Source organism: Monocercomonoides exilis (genome assembly GCF_001643675.1).
Source record: "Monocercomonoides exilis strain PA203 chromosome Unknown scaffold25-1336746, whole genome shotgun sequence".
NCBI classification, from domain to species: Eukaryota; Preaxostyla; order Oxymonadida; family Polymastigidae; genus Monocercomonoides; species Monocercomonoides exilis.
Genome location: NW_027150570.1, coordinates 1,032,280 through 1,057,813, shown reverse-complemented (window position 1 = coordinate 1,057,813; position 25,534 = coordinate 1,032,280). Strand labels below are relative to the sequence as shown.

General features: G+C 31.8%; 4 protein-coding genes across 4 annotated transcripts; 1 reads left to right on the top strand and 3 right to left on the bottom strand.

The window, feature by feature from the left end:
• Positions 1-3,383: 3,383 nt before the first annotated feature.
• Positions 3,384-4,847, top strand: MONOS_1376 (uncharacterized protein; the record flags this gene model as incomplete). Its single annotated transcript, XM_067866493.1, has 2 exons — positions 3,384-3,388; positions 3,440-4,847. The coding sequence occupies 2 exons, from the start codon at positions 3,384-3,386 to the stop codon at positions 4,845-4,847; spliced, it is 1,413 nt and encodes a 470-aa protein (XP_067726695.1).
• A 1,631-nt stretch (positions 4,848-6,478) lies between these two features.
• On the bottom strand, positions 6,479-8,221 carry MONOS_1375 (uncharacterized protein; the record flags this gene model as incomplete). The annotated part of the gene is made up of 1 exon (XM_067866481.1): positions 6,479-8,221. The coding sequence occupies one exon, from the start codon at positions 8,219-8,221 to the stop codon at positions 6,479-6,481; it is 1,743 nt and encodes a 580-aa protein (XP_067726694.1).
• Positions 8,222-15,500: 7,279 nt separating this feature from the next.
• On the bottom strand, positions 15,501-15,873 carry MONOS_5824 (uncharacterized protein; the record flags this gene model as incomplete). The annotated part of the gene is made up of 2 exons (XM_067876006.1): positions 15,501-15,623; positions 15,766-15,873. The coding sequence occupies 2 exons, from the start codon at positions 15,871-15,873 to the stop codon at positions 15,501-15,503; spliced, it is 231 nt and encodes a 76-aa protein (XP_067726693.1).
• A 1,310-nt stretch (positions 15,874-17,183) lies between these two features.
• On the bottom strand, positions 17,184-17,438 carry MONOS_5825 (uncharacterized protein; the record flags this gene model as incomplete). Its single annotated transcript, XM_067876007.1, has 1 exon — positions 17,184-17,438. One exon carries the CDS (start codon positions 17,436-17,438, stop codon positions 17,184-17,186), a length of 255 nt encoding a protein of 84 aa, XP_067726692.1.
• Between the last annotated feature and the right edge of the window lie 8,096 nt (positions 17,439-25,534).

The following is a 25,534-nucleotide window of genomic DNA, read 5'->3' as shown; positions in this document are numbered from 1 at the left end:
TTTTGAGTTTCTCCGAGATTTCAATCATTTATTATTTCTGAGCACAAACGAAGCTGCTTTGAAAGATTTGGATATAAAATGAGTATATGTTGATGAGATGTATTTTGAGGAAAATTGTCAGAATTATTCTTCCTGCAGTTATCGTGAAATCGATCTTGTCCTGTATTTTGTGCGATGTCCGTATTTTATTCGATATTTGTATTCTCAAAGCAACAAGTTCAGAGTGCCTTTTGTGTTAGAAAATGGATTTACAGTCTTAACCGGATATAATCACGTCGAATATAATCACATTCGTTTACAGTCACATTATTCCATGCACCGACATTTTTTGCTAGTTTTTCATTCATTTTCCATCGCATATTGTCACAGAGCTGTAAATATATAATCACAATTTTTTTTCATTAAAATGGGTGATTTTTTCAATGAAAAATCGATTCTTTGATCAAAAATTTCAATTTTTCGCTTTTTCAAAAATGTGCTCAAATGAGATCAAATAATGTGTTTAAATGATAAAAATTATTTTCGCAAAAGAAAAAAGTGCATAAGATAAGAATTATGAAAAATGTTTAAATGGAACCTTAAATAATTGATTGTTCAATTAATTTTCATTTTTCTCTGTGAAAATCATCATCATGTATAATCACAATCGGATATTGTCACAAAAAGTTGTGCAAAAGTCGATGTGATTATATCCGGTTTAGACTGTATTTCAAAAAAATGTGTTGTTGTCTGAGCACTTCATTCAAAGGAAGAAAAGATTGTTATTGGGATTAATGAATTTTTTTTGGAATATTAATGAGAAGTTTTGAGTTGAATTGTCTTTTAATAGATTATAATAACGAAATCATTTTTTTGGAATGACAAAGTTTTGATGATATTCAATCATATGCTGAGAATGATAACTATTTTTGTTAATTTGTTCGAAAATTCGAGACTCAAATCTATTTTGAAAAAGAAGAAGCGATCAAAAGATAATGCAATATTCAATAGTAAATTATTTTGAAAATTTCAGTTGAAAATCAATGAATCCTTGGGAAAAAAAAAGAATAAAATTGCTTTATTATCGTATCATGCATAATAAACATTTTATATGTGTTAGTGATTTCAAAATATATAAAACTTAATTGTTGCATTATTTAATTTCATATACAGTCCATTTTTGATGATTTAACATCAGTTTTTGCACGATTATTTGCGATTATATCCGATTGCGATTATATATGACGAAGCTTTTCACAAAAATAAATAAATTAATAAATAAATAAAATAGAATAAAATATAAATAAAATAAAATACAATACAATACTATAAAATAAAATAAAAATAAATCTTAATTTTTAATCATGTGTTAATTTTTTTATAAAGAAAATTATTCACAAAAATGCATTTTTCAACATTTCCAACAATTTTTTCCAAAAATACTCATAATTTTGATTTTTTGACTTGGGAGATTATTATTGAAAGTACATTTCTTCAATTAAAAGTTTCGGTTCGATAATATTAATTGAAAATTAACAAATTCACAAACGAAAGTCATTGGGCTTGTTTAGGACATCTTCATCTTCGCTTCAGCATAAACATTTGCTTTGAAATATGTGTGATGAATTAGGCATATGAATACAAAATCTCTTCACATTGACAAACAATCTATGAAAAATTAACTCCCCGAAAAAAGTTATGATTTTGAAAATAATCACCCACTTCATTTTGAAAAATCAAAAGACAAGAAGAATATGTCAATAATTCGATTTATCATAGAAAAACAATGAATTATAACAAAAAATGTGATCATGTTGGTGATTTTTATTAAAATCATAACTTTTTTCGGTGCGTTGATTATATAAAGGTTTTTCTTCATTAGTTAAATAATTATCAGCCGAATGTTGAATGCATAATAATCGTTTCAAGAGCCAAAGTTTGACATGTTAAAATAGTTGAGGCTTAACAAAAATGATCTATAACTTTTCAGGGTTCATTTATGAATATTCATAACAAATATTCAAACCTTAATTTTTAGACGAATATATATGATTTCAAAAATATTCACCCATAAAAGTGATTATTTTCATTTTCATTCATTTTTTCGGTGAATGAATAACTTTCTGGTTTACAGAAATTTGCAAAATCCTTTTCAAAGAAGTGTTATATGTTTTCAAATCATTGATTTTCAAACACATGGAATAACATAAATACAGAAAAGAACTTCTTTATTTCAAACCAAAACATTTGATAAATATCAAATTTTTTTGTGACAAATTTTTTGCTTGAAAATTATGATAAAATAATATGAAATAAAAAAGAATCATTCGAATATAAACACTTTATATATTTATTGTTAATCTTAAACGAACATTATTCAGGAAAATTCTAATTCCAGTTAGAGTTAATTTTTCTGAAAATTAGTGTAACAATTTTTTGAAATTTTGAAATATGTTCAATGAAGGCTTCAATGAAATATTGCATTATAAGAATATCGAGTAAATTAACTGTGACTCAAAATGTGAGTTTTAAATTTCAATTAGCTGTTAGAAAAGAAACTTTTCTTTGTTAATAACTTTGATAGCTTCAAACACAGGAATTCAAAGAGTAATAGGACTTTCTCATAATAACAAACAAAAAATTAAAAACCGTATTCTTTGTTTTCCCTGAAAATCAGAATCAAAAACAATTACGAATTTTTAAATTCTTTTGATAACATTGCCCCTTCAATATTTTCATAAAAGCACACACTCGAATATAGATTTCAAGAAATCTTCAATGTTCAAAATATTGGAAAAACCTGAAAAAAATTTTTTTATTTTTATTTTATTTTTTTTTTATTTTTATTTTATTTTTAATTTTTTTAATTTTTTATTTTTTTTTCACTTTGAATGAAAAACAATTGAGCAAATCTTTTCGAAAAGAACAATAAATATTTCTTTTTTTCGAAAAATATATTTTTTAAAATTTCTTGTGCTTTCGTCTTTGAACAAACAAATCAGATATTTTCCTCAAAATTAAAAAAAAATCATTTGTTATAAAAAAAACAATATTCAATATAAACTATTTTGCTTTTGTGAATATTTGTTAAAATGATTTTTATTTGTTTTATAAAAGATTGAAGATTTTGTGATCCCCCTTTAAATGTTTTTATAAAAAATATAAAACAAATGAATGAAATCAAACATTCATTTTGCACCTACGGTCATTGGATAGAATTGTATGAATTGTTGTTAAGTTTGAGAATAATGGAGTTTTATATTTTTAGTGCCATCGAAGCAGCAGCTTTTTTATCTGCAGCAGAAGAACTTTTTCGCCAAGTTATACTTCGTTATTACAGAACAAAATCCTTTCCTTTTTCATTCAAATCGTTGTTTTATATTCTGCTTCCATTACCAGTATTTATGCGGTGTGCTTTTTGTTGATTTGACACTTGAAAATTTGATTTATCTTAATAAAGTGCTCTTTCAGCAGCGTGCTGGCCAGGAATTTGCGAAACTCCATTCACCGAGTTGATTGTAACTAAAATTTTGTTAGCAATAAGTAATTATCTTTTTGATGCAATTTTTCTAATTATTGTGATTCAATGGGCAACTGTAATTCACCGTCGTCAAAGGGGATTTAATCCATTGGTTCTTTTGAAAATTGGAATCGTCTTATTTGGACTATTAATTCCTTTGCTACTTATAATTTGTAATTGTGTTACTCGAGATAGCAATCCAGTGGCTTTTATAAATTTACAAGAGACAGAGCTGTATTATTTTGTTTCATGGAATTTCATTATTTCCTTGTTATATCTGATATACGGAATTCTTGTAACTCGCAAATTGTCTAAGTTAAATCTTAAGGAACTGAAATCATTTCGAATGCTAAAGATAAAGACAAATATCCAGTCGATTATAAGCTGGTTTCTCTTCACATTTCGCGCGATATTTTATTTGTTTGTGTTCCACATGCATCTGAATACTCTTGGATCCGGAATATGCTCAATCATGAAGAGTTTTTTTGGAGAATTTCTTTTGACTATAACAATGCTTTTACTCACGGGGATGAAGATACTGAATACGGCTGATCTATCAAAAATCTATGAAATCAAAAAGAAAAGAATTCACAATAAAGAAACAGAAATTCGTTGGGGAGGTGGGGCGCTTCCTTCAGGAGATCATGCAACAGAAAAAAGGAACATGAACTCATCATACGATAAGGAGAGCAGAATACAGGATTCAAGGAATGAATCTGGCGATGAAGATGGGAAAAGTACTTTTTCAGCTCCAGAAAGGAAGAAACGAAAGAAAAGAAGGAAAAGAACAGCAAAAAGAGAGCTGAATATCTCAGGGGATATGGAAGATACTCTGAGTCGCACTGATAGCTTTTCGACTATTGCTTCAAGCGAATCTGGATCGTCTGTTGAATCTTTCCGCCATGTACACTCAACACTCTCAATTCCCTTTCTCCGCGCACCGCCTGTCTCTTCTTCTCTTCATTCTGTTCAAAGAAAGGTCTCACTCCCGTCTTCCTCGTCTGTGTCTTCTTTCTCCTCGTCTGGAACAAAGATGTCAGCACGCTATTCATTTCAGAATGGAAATGGCATGGGAGGCAAAAATGTTACTGCATCCACATCATACGTCCCGCTTAATCCTTCCAGTTTGATGGTTAAGCCACAAGAATGTGCGTCTACTCTGTCTGATCAGCAGGAGCAGCTTGGAATACAGCCGTTGGAGGAAAATGAGCATCCAAAGAAAGTCATTGTAAAAGTTATAAAAAAGAAAAAGAAAAAGAAAAAGCTAATACAACTTTCAAACACAATTCAAGACGAGCAAAGAGTTGAGAAAATAGAAGAGCATTGCATTCAAGATGATTGCCAATAAGTTAACTTATGTTGATACAAGGTGGTATATGAAGGTTTAAATGTTTCTTGGAGAAAATCCTTTTCTACGTGAAATATTGCACTCATTTCTGCTCTGAAGAAATACTAACAAATGAAATCGTTTGCACATAATTTGGAGAATGTTGAATATTTAAAGAAAAACTTGAATGACCTGCTCTCATAGATAGTTCAAGTGATTCAGTGTATTTTTATTTTTGTACTTTTTCAAGTGGAGCTTGCTGCATAATTATATTTTCAGTTAAATTGGATAAATGAGAGAAACAAAAAAATTGAAAGTGCAATCATTTAAGAGCTTGTTGCGAGTTTCTGGAGAGTTCTGTTCACATATTTTTTTTTTATCAGAGAAATTGTGTAATTTTTGTTTCGCCGATAGCAAATGTTCAGAAAGTGCGCAATTAGATAATTTATTTTTAAGTGTTTTTGTATTATTGTTAGTTATTTTTGGATATTGCAACACTTTTATTTTACCAATAATATGTTTTTAAACAAGGTTTCTTTTTTTGAAAGGTGTGTTTGAACTTTATCAGGCCAAAGGTTCCATAAAGTGACAATAAAACAGCAAAAATAAGCAAGCAAAAAAAGGGGGTAAAGTGTGACCCGGACTTTACACTTCCAAATGAGGTCAATAAGTTCGAACCACTTTTCGACATTTTCAATGCTTTTAAGGGGTTCGATGCAATTTCTTTCATTTTGGTAAAACTTTAATCCAAAAACAAACTATTGATTTTTATTATTTTTTCTATTCAGAGGACAAAAAAGAAGATGAAAGTTCTAATCGCAACGCAACAATCACTCGATTTGTGTGATAAAAACACCTATTTGAACAAAAAACTTCACTGATGGATGAGAACAATTTGTTCCGCTAAAGTTCAAATACGCAGTAACAAATATTTTATCAAAACAACGGAAGGACTTTTCAAGAAAGTTTGTTTTGAAGATACGCTGTCTTTTGAAATATTGCCAATTCTTTTTTTATTCATTTATTATTTCACTTTTCATTTAAATACAAGTAACTCTTTTCAAAAGCTTGGTATCCATATAAAAGTGTTATCACGTTATTTATTTATTCTCTTGTTTACAGTTTCACGTTAAGGCGATTAAAAAATAAAAAAAAAAAAAAAGATTGTTAAAATATTATCCAAAAGTTGAAAGGAATCTTTTCAACCATAAAGGTTGGATGGGAAATGGCACCATTGCTCAAGTTAAACATTAAAAATAGAAAAAGAAATACAAAAGTTTAAGATTAAAAAACAAGAAATAAATACAATAATCAATTTGGTTAAAGCGTAATAGATTCTGTTTGATTTAAGTCGAGTCCCTTAATCATCAATTCCACCAGTCTCAAAAAAATAAAAAAATAAAAAATTAAAGTCGATTAAAAGCAACAAAATGAGCCTTTAGCAGATCGTCAAAAATGACTATAAAAGAAAACAGGTTAATCAACAAAAGTTTGCATAAATATGCAAACAGCGGCATAACTATGGGAAGTACAATCTCATTAGCGAAAAATCAAATTAAAAGAAAACTGAATATTAAAGAAACAGGAACTCGAAATAAATAACAAAATAGAAACAACAGAAAAGCCCAATAAAACGATGCTGATGGAGTGTCTTAAGCAGTTTCTCCTTGTTTTGATGCTTCAACAGACTCCATTTCCTTATCCTTATCTTCTTTCTTCGCTTTCTTTTTCTTCACAACACACACAACGATAATAATCACTACAACAATTATAATAACAGCTGCAACCAAGCCAATAACAAGTCCAATAATCCCTCCTGTTGACAGGGCTCCTTTTATCAAATTGTCAAAGTTTTCTTGCGAATCACTGTATGTCCGCGGCTTCTTGCTCGAAGAAGTTGTTCCGGCAAAATTGTCTTTCGTAAATTTGCCTTCGGTTTCGTTACCCAAGATAAAAATGTCACTCACGCACATTTTCTTTGTAAACTTAATTTTATCTTCCTCGGGCAAATATGCATTCATTTCATCAATATATTTAGTGTTTCCAATTGCTTTGTTTTCTCTAAACTTACAGTTCAGAATGTGAAGATCAGATGCTTTCGCAACATTGCCAATAGACAACGCTCCTCCAGTTAAACCAGCTTCACATTTCTGGAACAATGACTCCTTGATTGTTAACAAAAGATTTTCAGAAAAGTATATGGCACCACCCATATTTAATGAATCCCCAACTGTCGTCTTGCACTCCTTTATCGAAAGCCCTTCCCAAATCACATCCGATTTTAATGATGCATACATAAATCCTCCTGATCCTGCAACGCACTTTTCTCCAGTTAGTTCAGATAACTTATAATTATTTCCTGTGAGACAAATAGCACCCCCATAACTTAATAAAGATGAACCACTTTCTCCGTTATTGTTTGTAATTGAGCACTTATTGAACTTGCTTTTCTTTATAGATACATTAAGACCAAACACACTCGAATACAATGCACCACCAACGTTCTGAGCTGAGCAGCTTTCAAATGTACAAGAAATAATCTCTCCAGTGCTGCCTTGAATATTTAGACCTCCCCCAAAACTTCCTTCGCACGAGGAGAAAATGCAATTTGTGAAAGTCAATAAAGCATTACTAAATTCTTGGTGAGATTCGAATTTTTCTCCTTCATACGATTTTACTGTTGGCTGCCCAGGAGAAGGAGGATTAGGATCATACTGTCCAACCGATCGAAATTGCAAGTTGTGCTTGCACTGACAAAAGCTGCAATTGCTCGAAGCAAACACATGCACATTCATTCCTCCCATGACTCCCCCATAAAACACATTCCAGCAATTGAAAAAGTTCGATCCACTCAAATGTGTCTCCAAGCACCCTGGCGCATGCGGAATTCCAACAAATCCCCTTTGCTTTGTAGCGTTGTTGAATGCGCAATCCACAACAGACATCCCCTTCCCCTGCACCGGAAGGAACGAACTTTTCCCCACACACATGAGATTATCGAACCTCGAATCCTTCAGGAGCAGTTCCTCCTGCCCATCTCTGTTCTCGCAGAAGCACGCAACAGAGCCATGCTGCTGTGCAACAATCTCAATGCCGTTTGCAACCAAAGACGACCCAGCAAGCAAAAATGGTGACTTTTCTGTGTTCGTCGCCTCAATCACGCAGTCCTGTAGGATCACTTCAGAGCCTGCCACAAACTCTCCGATTGAACCTTTTTGCACACCAATCAGCTTGGCGCGCACAACTCTCATCGACGAATTCACTGCCTTTGTCAAACAGCCAATTCCATTCTCTCTGTCTGAAGCCCAAAGCGTGGTCATGGCTGCAGGTCCTGCTTGCACTTCAACCGCATTCAGCCCCAATGCAAATACGAACGCAATACAAGGGATCATCATAAATACTGTTTAAAGCTGTTTTTTCAATAACTATTTTTGAAATATGGAAACGATCATACCACAAATAATCGCTTTTCTTCGATTCTTTTTTGACAAACTTTTTTTTCCTTTTGGAGGATGAATGAAATAGAGTTGAATCTGAGAAAATGATAATGTCTTTTAATATTAAATCATTATTGACCATTATTCAATTTACACACAAAATTTGATAATTTGAAAGTTTGAAAATGAATCATTAAATTGACTGAAAATTTAATTCAAATAAGTTATTTTTGGTAAGATGGAACATTTTGGGTCCCGATTTTTGTTGTGAAATAATATGAATATATCACCAAATTTGATACCCTCTAATGAAAACATTCTTCGAATGATGTTTTAAGGTTAGAAAAATTATGTTTTTATGTTGAAAAACCCTATCAAAACATTGTGAAAAATCATTTTCACTCAAATGGAAAGAAAGTTTTATTCATAATTTTTTGAGTGTTTAAAAAATTACACAATAAAGATGATAAAATATCTTCAGATTATGTTCAAAACAACAATTAAATCTAAGGATTTTATGATTAAAGTTAAATAAAGAAAGAAATAGTTTGGAGAATGAAGAAGAAAATTTTTGTTTATGTCAAATTTTGAAAATTATGGTTCAATTTTTTGTGATATTACTGAAATTCACAACTAATGTGTAAGCTTATGAAACTCAACAACACATTTATTAATCGAATTATCAACAATAGAGTATTTTAAAGAAACATATTAAGATGATTTATGAAAAAAAAAATTTCGGACCCAATAAGTTACACTTTACAGTTATTTTTGCATAGGAAAAAAACTTATATTGAAATGAAATAATTGTCAAAATGAAGTTTATCTTTTTTGAGTTTCTGTAAAATAAAAAATATATGAATTGCCAAAAAATTTGAAGATTCAATTCCATTAGTTATTAAAAAAAGTTATTTGAAACATCATCAAGTGTGCACAAACTTTTAATTTTCTTTTTTGTAATAGAGATAAAAAACTAGAAAAAATTTGCTTCAAAATTGTTTTTGTCACTTGAATGCCAACAAATCTCACTCTGCGATATATTTAAATTTCACATTATCAAAACAAACAAGCAGCCCACGAAATATTATAATCGATCCTTTCGCATTTTTTTTTTCCAACTCTGATTTTTTTAATTAAAATAAAATGGTTCAAAAAGCAAAAACAACGGTCAAGCACATGAAGCGAAGCAATGTAATCAACAATACTTCGCTTCAAGAATTCTCTGTGTCAGACTGCTTGTGCTTGCAATCCCTCCTCTCGAAATTCTACCAGCAAGTGATTCATTGCTTTTGGTTCTTTTCGATCCATTCCATTTGCACCTGGTGAAAGAATAAGCCCCATTATCTCTCTGATTCTGTCTCCTCGGTTTCAGTGGATTCCCTGCACCTCCACTGATTACAACATTCCCTGATCAATAGCATTTGACAAAAGAGGTGTTCGAGACAGTCAAAGAAGTTGAGGAGTTTTTCAGAGAGTAAACAATGCCCCCATCATATTAATCCCATTCTGATGAAAATTCACATCCACTCATCAGAAACGAGGTTTGGCTCGGCCCTTCTGCCGGATGGGTTGTTTTCGATGGATTTGTTGAGATGTTGACGAAGGTCGGTTTGGAAATACATACAAAGTTCGATGAAATGAATGGGGCTGAAGACACACAAAAAGAAGAGAAATGAGTCTCACTCACCAATACACTCCCTCCTCCTTCTCTTTCTTCTTCTCTTTCTCCTGCATCTCTTCATCCTCTTTACCCTCCTTCTCCTCCTCCTTCTCCTCTTCCTTCCCTTTCTCTCATCTTCATCCCCATGTCGCTATCTCCTCCAAACAGTCTTCCGTTCATCTCTCCTTTTCTTTTCCATTCCTTCAATTTGATGTTTGCCATTGTCCCAATTCGCCTGCTTCTCTTTCCCAGCTCCTTCTGCTGTTCATCAAAGATGTCTTGTTAAAAAATATAAAAGCTCCACTTATCTTCGAAACTTATTCTGCCAATGACTCATTCGTGTTCTTTTCCACAAATCTTTCCAAATACTCATCCATTGCCAGCTTCCAATGCTATTTTGGATTCCATCATGGCTTTTGAAAGACACCAACAAAAACTCTGACATCAGTTCTCGTGAAAAAAAAAACAATAAATCAAAGAAAAATCAATTAAATAAAGTCACAAAAAATGTTGCACACCTTCATTGTTCTTTAATCTCTCCTCTTTTGTCAAATCATCTTCGCATTCATTTCACCTCCTCATAACTTCTGTCATCCCCGACAAATACAAAGCAGCTGCAACCTCCATCCCCAAAGGTAATTCTTTTGGTAATAATCCCAGAGCATCTCTTCATCTCCATCTGAACATTCTTCCAGATTTCTGATTTCTTTCCTCGAAATTCCCTTTTCTTTCTCTTTCTCTTTCTCCCTCTCACTCCCTCTCTCTCTTTTTCATTTCTCTCAGCTCATCTTCTCATCCAACTCAGTCCAATTCATATCTTCGCACCAGTTAAGGTTTCCCTGTTGTTTCTTCTGTTTCTGCTTCTTCCTTTTCTACAGTGACAATTCTCCCGTTCTTCATCTATCCGTCAAAAAATAGCAACTCCTAACTTTTTCACGCTTCTCCTCACAAAGAAGAAAAGAATAGAAGACTTTTTCATTTTGTCTGCTCAGAAATTGGAACAATTCCTTCCATTGTTGAAAGTCACACGCTGGATGATCGTCAAAACATGTGTGAAAAAAGAAGATGAAGATAAAGAAAGATAGACAGACAGATTGATTGATTGATTGACAGATGGAAAACGAGGCGATGCAGAAGATAAAGAATACAATGCGGATTTCACGATCAGTTGAGTCAGGAAGCAAGTCGATTGAAGTTCCGCTGGTATTTTTTGTTGATTAACGAGTCATCATTTCATTCATTGGTTTTCTGTTGTCTTTGTTTCATTGATGCAAATGAAATATAATTTTTCATGATATTTGCTCTGAGAAAATCATCATTGTTCTGAGTCATTTCATTCGAAAATGGTTTCTTCATGGTTTGTTTCTCCTTTTCCTCTTCTTCTGCACTTTTCATCTGCAAATTTGCTTCAACATCGCTTTCTTCTTCTTTTCTTTTAACTTTTCCAAGCATCAGACAAATTCCTTTGTTTTATTTCTTTCTTTTCTTTTCGTCATTTTTAAATCTTTCGTGTTCCTTTTCAACAAAACAGATTTCCATCTCTTCACAAAACAGTTTCCTTCTAAATTCTTGATGGAATAAATTCGCTTCATCTTCTTTTTTGATCAAATCATCTTTATGTCCTTTCTTCCCATTTATTCTCTGACACTCTTTGGCTTCATCAGACATTGAATCGATTTCAATGTGGATTTGGAACTATTCCTGTTTTTTCAAATTCCATTCATCCGGAATTGCACTCATTTTCTGTTGAAAGACTGAAACATCCTCAAATGAAGATTCATTTGAACTTTCTGAGGAGTTATTTGTTTCATTTGATCATGTTAAAAAAAAAATCTTTTTCTTCATCTTCTTTCATTTTCTTCTTTCCCTTATTCCATTCAGCTTTCATGAGTTTTGTTTGTTTCATCATATAAGTTCTTTCTAACTTTTAATCTTCTTCAACAAATCCATTTCTTTCAACATTTCAAAAAAAAAAAAATCAAACTTCTCAAGAACGGAATGATTTATATATCATCTTGAACAAATCATCACTTTCATCAAACGGAAGTGACTGATTGATTTGTTGAAAAGTTGGAAATATATCCAATAAACTTTAACAGTTTTTTTGCTTTCTTTCTTTCTTTCTCCTTCTTTCTTTCTTTCTGTTCACAGATCTCTCGTTAACGAAAATTTTCTCAAGTCAAAGTCTCGAAGCAAAAAGATAAATTATTTTAGCATTCAGAACAAATATCATTTATCGAATAAAGAATATTTTATGAAAGAAATCATCTGTGGAAGTTGTGTGTAAAACATAATAAACGCTTATGCGTATAAATAACTTTGTTTCAGTGATGGAAGAATTGCCATTGAATGTGAACAAAACGATGAATGAGATTCATGTTCAAATAAGTCAAAGAGAAAATGGCTGAGTTTTTGAAAGAAGAAGAAATAATCGGAAAAATATAATGTTGCTTAGACACACACAAAATGAAAAAATAAAAAATTATAAAAAATATAAAAATAAAATTTCAGTCAAAACCGGATATAATCACACAGGTTTTTGCACGACTTTTTGTGACTATATCCGATTGTGATTATAAGCGATGTGACTTAACACAGAAAAAAATGAAATTAAATTTTTGAAATAATTAATTTTGGGTCAATTTTTTTATTTTTGAAAAAACTTGACAAATACACATTTTTCAATAGAAATAACAATTTTTATTGTTTTATTATGTAATTCAGACTTATTTAAATATTATTTTAAAAAATCAAAAATTGAAAATTTTGATCAAAAAATCGATTTTTCAATGAAAAAATCACACATAATAATAAAAAAATGCGATTATATATTTTCAGCCCCGTGATTGTGTGAGATGAAAAATGAATAAAAACTGTCAAAAAATGTCGGTCAATGGAAAAATGTGACTATAAACGAATGTGATTGTATTCGATGTGATTATATCCGGTTTTGACTGTATTCCAAATTGTGCTAACTGTTTTATTGAAAAGAAACTATTAATCTTTTAACGATGAGCTTGAATGTGGGTGATTATTTTTGAAATCATATATTTTTTCGGGGTGTTGATTTTTCAGAAAATGTTCGTTTTTTGAAAAAAAATTTGTATTCAAAACAGAAAAAGCATGATAATTATTTTTTTAAACAAAATGTTTTTCCGAATCGAAGATAAAAATGTATTCAATAAGCCTTTTTGCTTTTTCAATTTTTTATTGATATTCAAGAAATATTTTTGCACCGAAATTATTAAATGAAAAATATGATTTCAAAAATAATCACCCAAATTTGTTATTCAAAAGGTTTTTTTTTTGTTTCACAAATCATCACTCCAACTTTGACATTACATTTTTATTATTATTATTTCGAATAATCGAAAGAAAACAACTATTTGAATTATCTCATTTGTTTCATTAAAAATTAAAATTGTCATTAAATTTCAAAAAAAACAATATGTGATTTCAAAGAAAATCAGAAAATTTTCAATTTTGAAAATGAAAATGAATTCTTTTCTTTTTTTGAAAAAGGCAAAAAAAATTTTTTTTAAAAAACATTATGAATAAATTTTTTGTAAAGAGAAGTTTCATTTGCGTTATTCTTTTTGAAAAATCGCACTTGCAAAACTTTCTGTTTTCGAGAATTCATCAATTCATTGATTTGTTTTTGCTTCAAACACTTCAATCTTTTCCAAAAAATAATTTTATTCACATCATTTTTTCACACATAAGTTGGAAAACATTTTGGAGATATATGTTGTGTTCACAACAAAAACTGATTAAAAATTGAAATATTCAAATGAAACAGAAAATAAAACAATGGAGTTTTTTGAAAAAGAATAACATATTAACTTGCGAAGAAAACTGCCATTATGTTAACGATAAGTATATGACTGATTATTTTAGAAATAATGTTTTTTCATTTAGAAATTTCGGTTCAAAAAATTCCCATGAATATCAACAAATGAATCGTGAAAAGTGGCAAGGCTTATAAAAAAAATTAACATCTTTTATTCGGAAAAAACATTTGTAATTAAAACAGTTATAGTTATTTTATAAATAAGATTTCTAAATATTTTTTTCATGATAAACAATCTTTGAAAAAACAACATACCGTAAAAAGTTAGGTTTAAAAAAATGGTCACACATATTGTTTGGAACAAAATTCAAACAACAAAATATTTTCATTCATTTGTTCAATAAACTTCCATTTTCTGTCTGGATTTAGCTGTACTACTAAAACAACACATATCATATCGGAAGAATTCAATTTGTTGAATGAACAGGTCATTAAACATGGATTTATTACTAAAATTTCTCTTTGCACTTATTCTTTTTGATGTTGAGAAAAAATATCATAAATGTGTATAATGTTTTAATTTGGAAACAAATTTGGATCAGGAGAAGGATATTTTGGAGAGCTTTCATTGAGTTTTCTCTTTTCGGAAAAATATAGACACAGTTTCAATTCAAGAAATTCACAATAACATTTCTTTTTAAAGAATCAAAAATTTGATAATATGGGTGATTTTTTTTGATATCATAAAAAATTCCGACGTTTGATCAAAAAAATTTTTCATTAAGGGTTGGGTTGATTAGAAAAAATTTTTGAAAAATTAAGTGAAAATATTGTTTAATATATCACTATTATTAATTATTTGCTAAATAAAATTTGTTTTCAATTGTTTTTGTGAAATATTCAAAAAAATATATAAAAAATTTTCAGAGAATATCGAAACTAAAATATTCAGAACAATATAAATGTTATCTAGTATTATAAACATGATAATAATAACTTCGATACGTTATTAATCAATTTTTTATATAAAAACTTGTTTTATGATGTCATTTCAAAGTATTTTAGAAATTGAAATTGAAGATCAAAAAACTTTAGATAAAAACAATCAATTTTCAATAATAAACATTGAAAAATATGATGGAAACACATAATATTTGTAGAATAAACTATTGTTTATTGTTAATAATTGTTTTTAAATTAATAATTCTGGAAATTAGTTATTCAAATTAATTGATCAAAGCTATTGAAAAAAAATACAAAGAAATTATGAATAAATAAATAGAAATACAAATATTTCTGTTTCAGATACAACAAAATATTTTGATGAACAGCTGGCTTTATTTTTTAACTATTCTCCACCTCTTAGGAATCGCCTTCCTTGTTCACTGAGTCCCACTTTCATTGTTTCTCTTTCAGCTGATCCGCTTTTCGCTCGATGCTCCTTTTTAACACAAACTTCCCAATAACCCCTTTCATATGTGACTGCGGAGGCAGCAAAAAGGGAGTGGGTATCTGGATCATTGCACTTTCGCTTCAGCATCCTAGTTACAGTCATTTATCCTCATCGATTCTCCATCCACTTTTGCGAAACTCGCATTCCTCTTGCTTTCATCCCTTTGAGGTGTTTAAGCTTCTCTCATTTGCTGTTTTCTACAAACCCAGAGCAGAATTCGTATTGAAATCTTCAAACTTCACAATCATTATGCTCTCATAAGTCTGGCGATATCCAGCTTGCTCTTGTCAGCGGTGTGAGCGAAGAGTTGCAATGTTGTGCATCAACTTCAACCTCACGCCTCCACTTTATCATCTTCTGCTGTTCCAAGCTGATATTCTGCTGACAAAATATATGCTTCTCTATCTGTCAGTTCGGCTCCGCGCTTGTCCACCTGGGACCCACATCCACAGCCGTCCTACACATCAACCACCAGAGTTGCCTTTCCAACATTCGAATTAAATCTGTTTAGAAAAATATTGTTCTTGATGGCTTTTACTCTGCCAGCTCGCTGATGTTCATTTCTCAATTTCTGTCACATCTTTTCACATTATTCAAACTCTTTTGCACGGTCTTCCCTCTTCTCCATCCTTTTCGGATCTCTTGCTTTTATCTCCTGACTCTTTTCTCCAACAGAGATGCATCTGAACCTCAACTCCAAGCTCCATTGTTTTCGAAAAGAAAATCTGCCAGACAGCTTCTTTAGCATGTTCTACTCTCTTCGACGACCATTTTGCTGAACCAGCTCGTCATCAACACGCTTTATCATTTCAAAAAAAAAAACCCAACGGATCTCGCAAATTTTGCTGATGCTCTGAAAAAGCTTTCCACATTTTGTGCATAACAGTGGTGCTTATATAATTGCACCTCGGCTTCACTTGAAGCCTGCTCGGTAAACAGAGAATATCCACAGTATTCACAAGGCTCTATCAGCAACTGGTCAGAAATGAACATACGAGTAACCACATTTGAAACACAAAATTTAAAGGAATACATTCGCAAATTGGATTTTCTTCTTATCATTTTCCAGAGTAACACAGCAGTCACAGTCTTCTCAGTTAAAGGAAGCATGTGCCCCCAACAGCTGTTTGTTCGCCAATAACAAGGCAGCTACAATCAGTTATTGTTATCAAAATGGAAACAACATACAGTCATATTCCTGAATGTTCAACCTTTTTTCACTCTGATGGTTAACAGGAATTCCAGCTTTTTTCTTCATATGGCTCCTCATTTATAGATATGCCCTTCACTGCGTGGATGATCAGTGCCTTTCCCTTCTTTTCGTTGTTGATCTCTTTATAAATCAGGAAAAATCCACAGACAGAATGATTCAAATAAATAACAATTGCACCTTTCTCAGTAGTAGTATTACGTTCTGGCTCTTCTTCGTCTTCTGTTCCAGCTTCTCCCATTTTCCAGTTAACTTCTTTCTTTTTTATCTCTTCAATTTTTTTCAATCCGATTTCCATTCATCATTCATTGTAAAAACAACTCTTTTCGTCTCTTTCTCTTAATACTCATCATTAACTTATAAATCTTTTTCGCATTATTATCTGTTTCATTTCTTCAGAAATGACCATCATCTATATTTCAATTATTATTTCTTGAACACATGCGAAAAATAAAGAAACTCAATCATTTTTAGTGAGTGATGATGACAATGAAGGTGTGTGATATGTTTTTTCAGCGCAAGAAGAAAAAGACGAAGAAGAAGAAGCTAGCAAATTGAATAATGAAAAACAAATTCGCACTTTAACTTGGCATTTTCTCTAAATGTTTCAGTTCTTTTGAAATACAACTCTTTTCTTCATCTTCTTCTTTTGTTGTTCTTTCAAAAAAGATAAGTTTTCCGAATTGTCATCTTCTCCTTTTTCTGCAGTTGAAAATGTGCTTTTATTGTTAAACACATCTGCGAAGCTTTCAAATTGAACAGCCTGCCGATCAAAAGAAAGATCATCTCAAATTAACAGCATCTTCATTACACAACAAAAAAATGCGATTCTGTATTCTCCCTCATCCACACATTCCTCTGCTTCGCTCCACTTTTGAAATTCGATTCGCTTCTCTCAATTTTCTTCTTCTTCAGATACGAGGCAAATGCCTCCAGCTTCTTCTCAGCCTGCTCCAGCGCCTTCTTCTGCTCGTCTTCGAGCTTTTCACGTTTTTTCTCAAAGTTCTTATTCTCTTCCTCCAGCGGCTTCTTTGTCTCCTTCTCTGCTTTTTCCTTCTCCATCTTCTCATCTTCGTCTGAATCGCTTTCTCCAATTCAACTCGTTCGATGCGGCTTGGAATAGCCGACAATTTTGGCTCAGGAAAGCACATTGACGAAGAAGGAACGGGATGCAATATTTAATTGGTGAAAGTTGGGGTATATGTGGAAGATGGAGATATAGATAACTTTGAAAAAGGAAGTGAAAGTGATAATGATGAAGAAGGAAAAGCATTATCAATGTGATAGAAATCAGATGGAATTTGTGAGGATAGAGAAGAAGGTTATGATGATGATAAAGAAGAGGAGGAAGGAGAAGAAGAGAAGGATGCTGATCTAGTTGATTGGAGCGTTGACTGAAGAGTCTGATTTGGTCCATTTAACGTTGTGTTAATAGCATTTTGCTGATTAAAAGGCAAGCTTATAATTCTTTCTGCTTCTCTTTCTCTTTCTTCTCTCAGCTTCTTTTCTTTTATTCGCCTCAATCTTTCGTCAAATTTCATTCTCGCCTTCGTTCATTGCTCCTTTCACTTCATTCCATCTTTCACTTTCTCCGCTAACCACTTGTCATCAAAAAGCGCAATGTGACATATAGATATCAGAATCAGTATTCTTTCTGGTGTCAGCAACGAATTTGGCGAAAGAAAAACTGTATTCTTTTTCTCCTCTTTCCTCCTCTTCATCCCTTCCAATGAAGCATGAATGCTGCTTTGTGGAGCCTTTGTGTGTTTGCTGGAACTTTGTAAAGAAATCAACGAAGAAATCTGAGGGGAAGATGAAGCAGATGCCTGTGATTGATAAATAGATGAGGTTAATGCTTTGTTTGCAATTGTGTTCTTTGATCCGAAGGAATAATCTTCGTCTTCTTGGAACAGAACCATGTCATCCTTGCTGCATTTCTTCCTTTTCGCTGTCATTTTGTCTTTTCCTTTGGATCACTGAAAAATGTTTTGTTGCTCTGGAATAAAAAGAAGATGATGATGAAATCACTGAATACGTGTAACGAGCATGCCTGCCTTTCAACGAAGCTGATTTCGACACTTCAGACTCACTTCAGTTCAAAACACTCTGCTCGCTTTTCCTTCTCTCTTCGTTCCATTCTCACTCCACAGAAAATAGTCCATCTCCTCTTTAGCACATTTTCATTGAATTCGCATTTCCCACCTCTGCTTATCTTCATTGTGGAATGAAACCAAAATAGTCTTTGTGTTCCACTAATTTTCCATATAACAGCCATTTCAGCAGGAATGAATAACAAGAGATGTTCTGACTTAATCAAATGACTCCAAATGCATCACTCTATCGACTTTTCTATTTGAAATACCATCTTTCTCTGTTTATAAAGAACCCTCGTGTTCAATTTTTTTTCACTTCCAATTCCTCTTTCATTGCTTTCTGAGCTGATAAGAATACCTCTCCTCTCCTCCAGCTTCTTTTCCCCATGCACACTGATCTTTTCTCTCCTTTTCCATTTCCTGCTCTGCGCTGCTTCAATCGATTTCAGCTTCATCTTTATTTGTTTCTCAGTGGAAATCGGGATGATGTTTGTCTTCCGGTTGAACCAAGCTGCCTCCACACGCTGATGCTCATTCCTTTTCACGCTCTTCCACAAGGTCGTCCAATGGATTGTCATTATACACTTTTTTTAATTGTTGCTGCTTTCTTTCATTGTCTTTCAACTCGAAATCATTGAATTGAAACTTCGGCTTTTTTTCATTCTTTATATATTCCAACCTATGAATAATATTCCCTTCTCATTATCCCCTCCTCATTTCATCCTTCTCCTTTGCTCTCTTGCGCTTTCTGCCTCTGCTCCTTATAGAACTCTTTCCTCATTTTCTCTCACCATTTTCTCGAAATAATCATCTTGCTCATCATCATTTAGTTTCTCTAAGCTTCCTTCTATCACAGCTTTCAGTTCAGCATTATCCTTATTTCCCATGTATTTTTCCACTCCCTCCTCCTCTTTTTCTTTCTTGTTTTGTCTGTGGAGCTTATCCAATACTTTATAAAGTTCTTTTCTTCACTTTCCAATCTTTCACACAATGATTTTGTTCTGTGACATTTCATATTTCAGATACACTTCCTAATGAAGTGAAATATTGATAATTTGATAATAATTTCAAATCACACATAAACAGCAATACAATAATTGATTTTTGAGTATTTTGCAAATTGATAATAAAAACATACTTTGTCAAAAATGAACAAGAATTAATATAGTCACATTGAATAGTCTTTCTGTTTGTTTCATCAAAAATTGTCTATGTGCCAAACAAAATTACCAGTTTCTAAATAAATAGGTCAAAAATTTTGTATTTGTGAAAAACAACAACGATTTGTAACAAACCTTTTATACAGCTTTGTCATTACAAGTCAGACGTCCTCACATATTAAATATATAGAATGACTGAAAAAAAATAAGAAAAATCTTCGAAGACAGTGCATGGGAAACAATTCATTTCACACAACACTTCATCCCAAATAAAAAATATGTTAAAAAACAAATTATTACCAACTTTTTCCACTAACAGATTTTCAAAAAAAGCATCAGACATGTTTATTATTGTTATTTATTCACATTGAGCAAAATAGATCATGGTATTCTTAATGGCGCCATTAATAATAATTTGTATTTTTTATGATCAAAAATTTCAAAAATTTTTCAAAATTTTTTATTTTTGTTTCATTTAATTTGTGAATATTATTGCTTTATTAATGCAAACATTTCATCAGAAATTGGTTTTGATTTTTTTAATGTTTGAATAAAGGTGAAAATATGTTTTTTTATTTTTCATTGAATTTTCATTTCAAATGAGAAAAATATCTTTGAAAAATTAAACACTTAAAAATGTTTTGTTTTTGAATGAACATGTTTATAATTATTGTTCTATTCAATATATAAATGTTTTGATATCAATATCTTCATTGTTGAGTAACTACAACGGTTGATGAATATTCAGTGATGAGAAAAACATAAAAATAAATTCATTGTTAATTCGATAACAATCATAAAACAAAATAACACACAAATAACAACAGCACTTCATTGTATTAATCATCAGAAATATAGAAAGCAACATATAAGTATCTTTTTATGTTGCATCACTCTCAAAGGAATATATTTTTACTATATCATCATTAAGACATTTCCCGACAGTCAATTCAATATCAATTGATATGAACAATAAAAGATTCAATAAAAAGCATTGCAATATCAACAAATACATGGTATCATAGTCAATTCAAAACACAAAAAAATACAAATACTTTTGGTACAAAAACAAACTTGACTGTTAATCCTTTGTTTTCCACCCGCTCCACCCTTTCTGATATAACTCTTGTCCAAACTCAAAAAGATCAAATTCAACAGAGAAAAAAGGCAGACACAGTGATGAAACATCACTTCACACTCTCAGCTATTCTCCTTTCCTGAAATCCAATCCAAAAATCATTGAAACTCTTCACAACACCCATCAAAAAATGAATCGCTATTAAGATATACATAAATAAATTTCGGGACTATTACCAAGTGCAAATAGGGACATTATAGGGACAGAAACAGTAAGAAAACAATCGGATTCTAACTATTGTGTACCTGGGAGGCTGTTCGTCGTATCCAGGTCCGGATATTGCCGCCTTCGGGCTGCAATATCTAATACGAACAGTCATGTCCAGCACCCTTCCGATAGAGTGCTAGCTAAGCATACACAACAACTAGTTTCTTAAAAAGGGACACTATTAATACAATTTTGAGATTCATTTAAAGATGAAGAGTTAAGAAGAAGCTCAAATCTTCTTGAAAGAAGATCTTGAGAAGATTGAGAAAGAAGAGAAGAGTTAGATGATGTGATATCAGAGTGAAATGACTTTCTTGAACGTTGAACCTTTTCTTTCATTGTCGAAAATTCGAGGGCAACCAGAGAGCGTTGAGGAAGATATCCATCAGCAGATGCGCAGACAAATGAGCCCTTGCGCTCAAAGTATAAATAGTCCTTCATGTGAGGGACTGACAGTGATGGCCATGAAATTTGCTGAGATGGTACATACTCTTCAAAGTACCTCTCATGCACACACTCCTTGATAGATGTTGACGATGGGGAGTTGTTTGATGAGGATGATTCAAAAATATTCAATTGTGAAGATGATGAAACAGATGTTGAAACATTCATATTGTTTTCGAAGAAGTTGATTAAGTCATGAAGTGTAGTGATGTGTTCAGTTGATAGATTGTTGTCGATTGAATTAACTAATGCACCAAATTCACTATCACATATATTCTTTCCGTGGTGCTCAGCGAAAAAATTGAGTTGAGTGTTTTTCTTTTTAAGAAGTTTTGATTGTTTGGAGAGGATGAAGTGAAGAAGGAAGCGATTTCTGTTGTGTGGACCTGAATCGCAGAAGAACTTAAAAGTGTGAGTGTCTGTGAAGAAGTGTCTTTTGATCACAGATTCCAGACACTCAATAACAAATCTGTGATCATTTGAGAGGCAGTCGGAGAAGAAGTTGAATGTTCGTTAAACAAGTTGATTATTAATTTTTTGAAGAGAGATGATTGAAAATTGAGAGACTTGTTGATAGTCGAAGAATTCCTGTTGAAGTTGATTTTTTCTGATGGGGAGTTTCCATTTCTCTTTGAAGTCGAAGACGAAGACTGCTTCTCCCTCTTTCAAATTATCAACAGTTGATTGATAGTGTTTGCGTTGCATTTCTGCAACAAGACGATGTTGTCGAAGAAGTTTGAGTGTATGAAACTCGGTAGAAGAAAGTCCATTTTTGTTTTGAGATGACTTTAATTTGTTCTCAAGATAGTTCAACTTCTCACACATGCCGCAGAGGTCTGTGCGCCTTTTTGCTTTGGAGAAGTTGGTTGTGAGTTTGTAAAAGTGTGACAAAGAAACTTTGATGTTTGTTTCATCTGTAAACTCTTTCCATAATTTAGTCTTGGGCTTGAAGATTAATCTCTTTTCATTGGGAGAAAAGATGCCCGTTTTCTTTCTTCTTTCTTTTAGTGCTTCCAATCCATAGTTAGTTGTTATTGATGAAGAAAGTTGTGGAATGGAAGAAGAATGATGTGGTGGTGTGATAAACGATGATGATGGAGTTGTGTCTGTGTTTGTGTTGTTGATATTTAAAGATTGAGAAGAGGAGGAAGAAATAGAGGAACCACCAAATTGAATAGTTGGATGCGTAGATAGTGAGTTTTCTTTTACGTAGAATGAAAGTGAAGGAGTGTAACCCTGTGCGTAAAGTTCTTTCCAAGTCTTAGTCCAATTGTCACTATCAAATTGTTTAATATCATCATCGTTACAGGTGATCCACATCTTTCTAATTCCTTTCTTTCTTTCCACAACAGCAATGTAATGACCATTACTGTTATCAAACTGTTTGTGAAGAACTTGACCAATGAAATGATAGAATGTTGTTTCTTTATTGTTGTGAAATGTTGAATCTTTTTCATTTGCATATCCTTTGCAAAATGAACGTTTGTTCGACATATCAGTCTCGATAAGAAGCGTTCGAGAAGGTGGAGAACTTGCAGGATCAGTATATTCATGGGAGAGGGCAAGTACGTCTGGAAATGAAATCATTTCTTCCCACCTTGCAGTGCAGCATTTTTCTTTGCACTCTTCACAATATACACAATTTTTTCTATCTAGTATTTCAGTTGAAAACAAAGAAGATAAACCATTGTGAGTAGATGAAGAATTGATGATTATGCTATTGTTGATGTTGTCGATGTGTGATGTGAGTTTTTGACATTTAAAACATTTGAAATGAGAAATCAAAATAGGACAGAAGCAATCTTTCTTTATCAATCCATCTTTTTCGAAAAGTCTATGAAGATTATCGAATGCCTCTGACACATTCTGCTGCTGTTTGCTTCCGTATCTGCAAAAATTTTCCCATTTGCTAACAATTGATGGGATCCATGAATGTACTTTTTTCCCATCTTTGAGGATTTGATTGCAAATACTCATCATTTGAAATGATAATGTTTGTTTTGAGCGTGTTTTTGAAATGATTGATGGTTTTTGTGAAGTGATTGAAGAAAAACACTGAAGAAGAGAGGCAAGATAACATGTGTTGCCTAAATTGATTAATCCTTTAAAACTAGTGTTTGTTATGTTTGTTAAGTTTTGTGAATGTGATGAAGGAAATGGAGATGTTAACGGATTAGAAGGATGAAGATTCATTGTGTTGTTATTTGAAATGTTTTTTAATGATCTATTATTGTTTGTTAATTCGTTTTGATTTGATTGAGGTGATTGTGATGGAGTAATTGAAATGTCATTATTTTTTGGAAATGTTGAGAGAAGATTTTGAAATGCCTGTGGAGGAATAAGAGTGGGAGAAGTGGCATATTCAATCAATTGACCACTAATCCACATATTTTCGTTGCTAAAGGATGATGAAACTTTGTCTGTTGGAGGAGTATTATCTATTTCTTTCTTTTTCTTTCTAATTGATGATGATGATGAGGATGATGAGGATGATGATGATGATGATGATGAAGAAGACGATGATGATGAAGAAGAAGATGAAGATGATGAAGATGAGGATGATGAAAATGATGATGAAGTTTTTTCTTTGTAAAGTTTGTGAATAGGAATCAGTGATGGAGAAGAATGACGATGATGAAATGAATTTTTTTGTTTAATTCTTATTGTCTTTCTTTCAGCACGAAGTGGAGTGCTGATTGGATTGTTTACTGTTTGAGAAGGTGTATTATTTGTAGAAGAAGGTTTCACAGATGGAATGACATTGGCATTGTTGCTGCTTTGATTTGTTTTTTTCGATGACGAAGATTGTTTTTTGTTTGAATTATTTTTTTCTGTAATAATAATATCATCCCATGCAGATTCCTCTATGAACTGTGCGTAATCTGGAACCTTTTTTGGTTTTTTCTTGGCTGATTGCAATGACGTTGATGCTTCTGTGGAATGGGCCAACATCCAATTGTTGCCCTTTTCCCAATCTTGTTCATTAAGACCTTAAAAAAAAAATAAAAAAAATAATTGAAAAAATAAAAAAACAGTAAAAAAAGAAATCATTATAAAATTTAATACAAACCACTTTTACATGATGGTGGGTGAGGCAATTGTGCTGGTATTAAAAATCCTTGGTTTTTTGTAAGAGTTTGTTTTGCATAATTATACTTTCCTTCAGTAATGTCAAATCCATAGTCCAGAAGCTCAGATAATGATGCGTTGCGCGTCAGTGCTTGTAGGATCATCGTTTGCGTGTGTAATTGTGCGTACTTGTACACAACTGAGAGATCTTTCAGAAGTATTTCGTAATATTCTAAGTTTTTTAAATAACAAAAAAATAAATATTAATAATAAATGAATATAATAATAGATAAATTAAAGTTATTAACAATCAAAAAATTTTGAAGTCCAAACCATTCAAGGACTTCAGTAAATCATTAATTACTGAAGATGATTTTCTGTAGTTGTAAAACAAATAGACGAGCAATGAATCAACGTCATCTCCACCGATGCGTTGTATTTCTTTCCATAGAACGTTGCATCGTGAATTTAGAGTTGGCTCCTGTTTTGAAAATGACATTTTAGTGATTATTACAATTTATTATGGAATTATTATCAATTAATAAAAAAATGACAACTCGGGATTTTTCTTTATTTTTTGTTTTTTTAGAAATAAATATTTTTTCGAAAATGACTAATAACTTTATATAGTTCAAAAACATCTGCATCATTTTATTTTTCCAAATAAAAATAATCACAAAAATGATGACAAGCTCAAATGAGAAGTGTGATCAGTCACTAACAGATATATGAAAAAATGAGTATGATTAATCATTTCGATGCAGATGATCAGTATTTGCCAAAAACAAGAAGGAAAAATTTTGCAAGAGGGAAAGTTATTAGAAAAAGAATGATCGAAATTTTGATCTATCATTATGTTTCTTTTTTTTCTAAAAACTTTCCCTCTTGCAAAATTTTTCCTTCTTGTTTTTGTCAAATACTGATCATCTGCATCGAAATGATTAATCATACTCATTTTTTCATATATCTGTTAGTGACTGATCACACTTCTCATTTGAGCTAGTCATCATTTTTGTGATTATTTTTATTTGGAAAAATAAAATGATG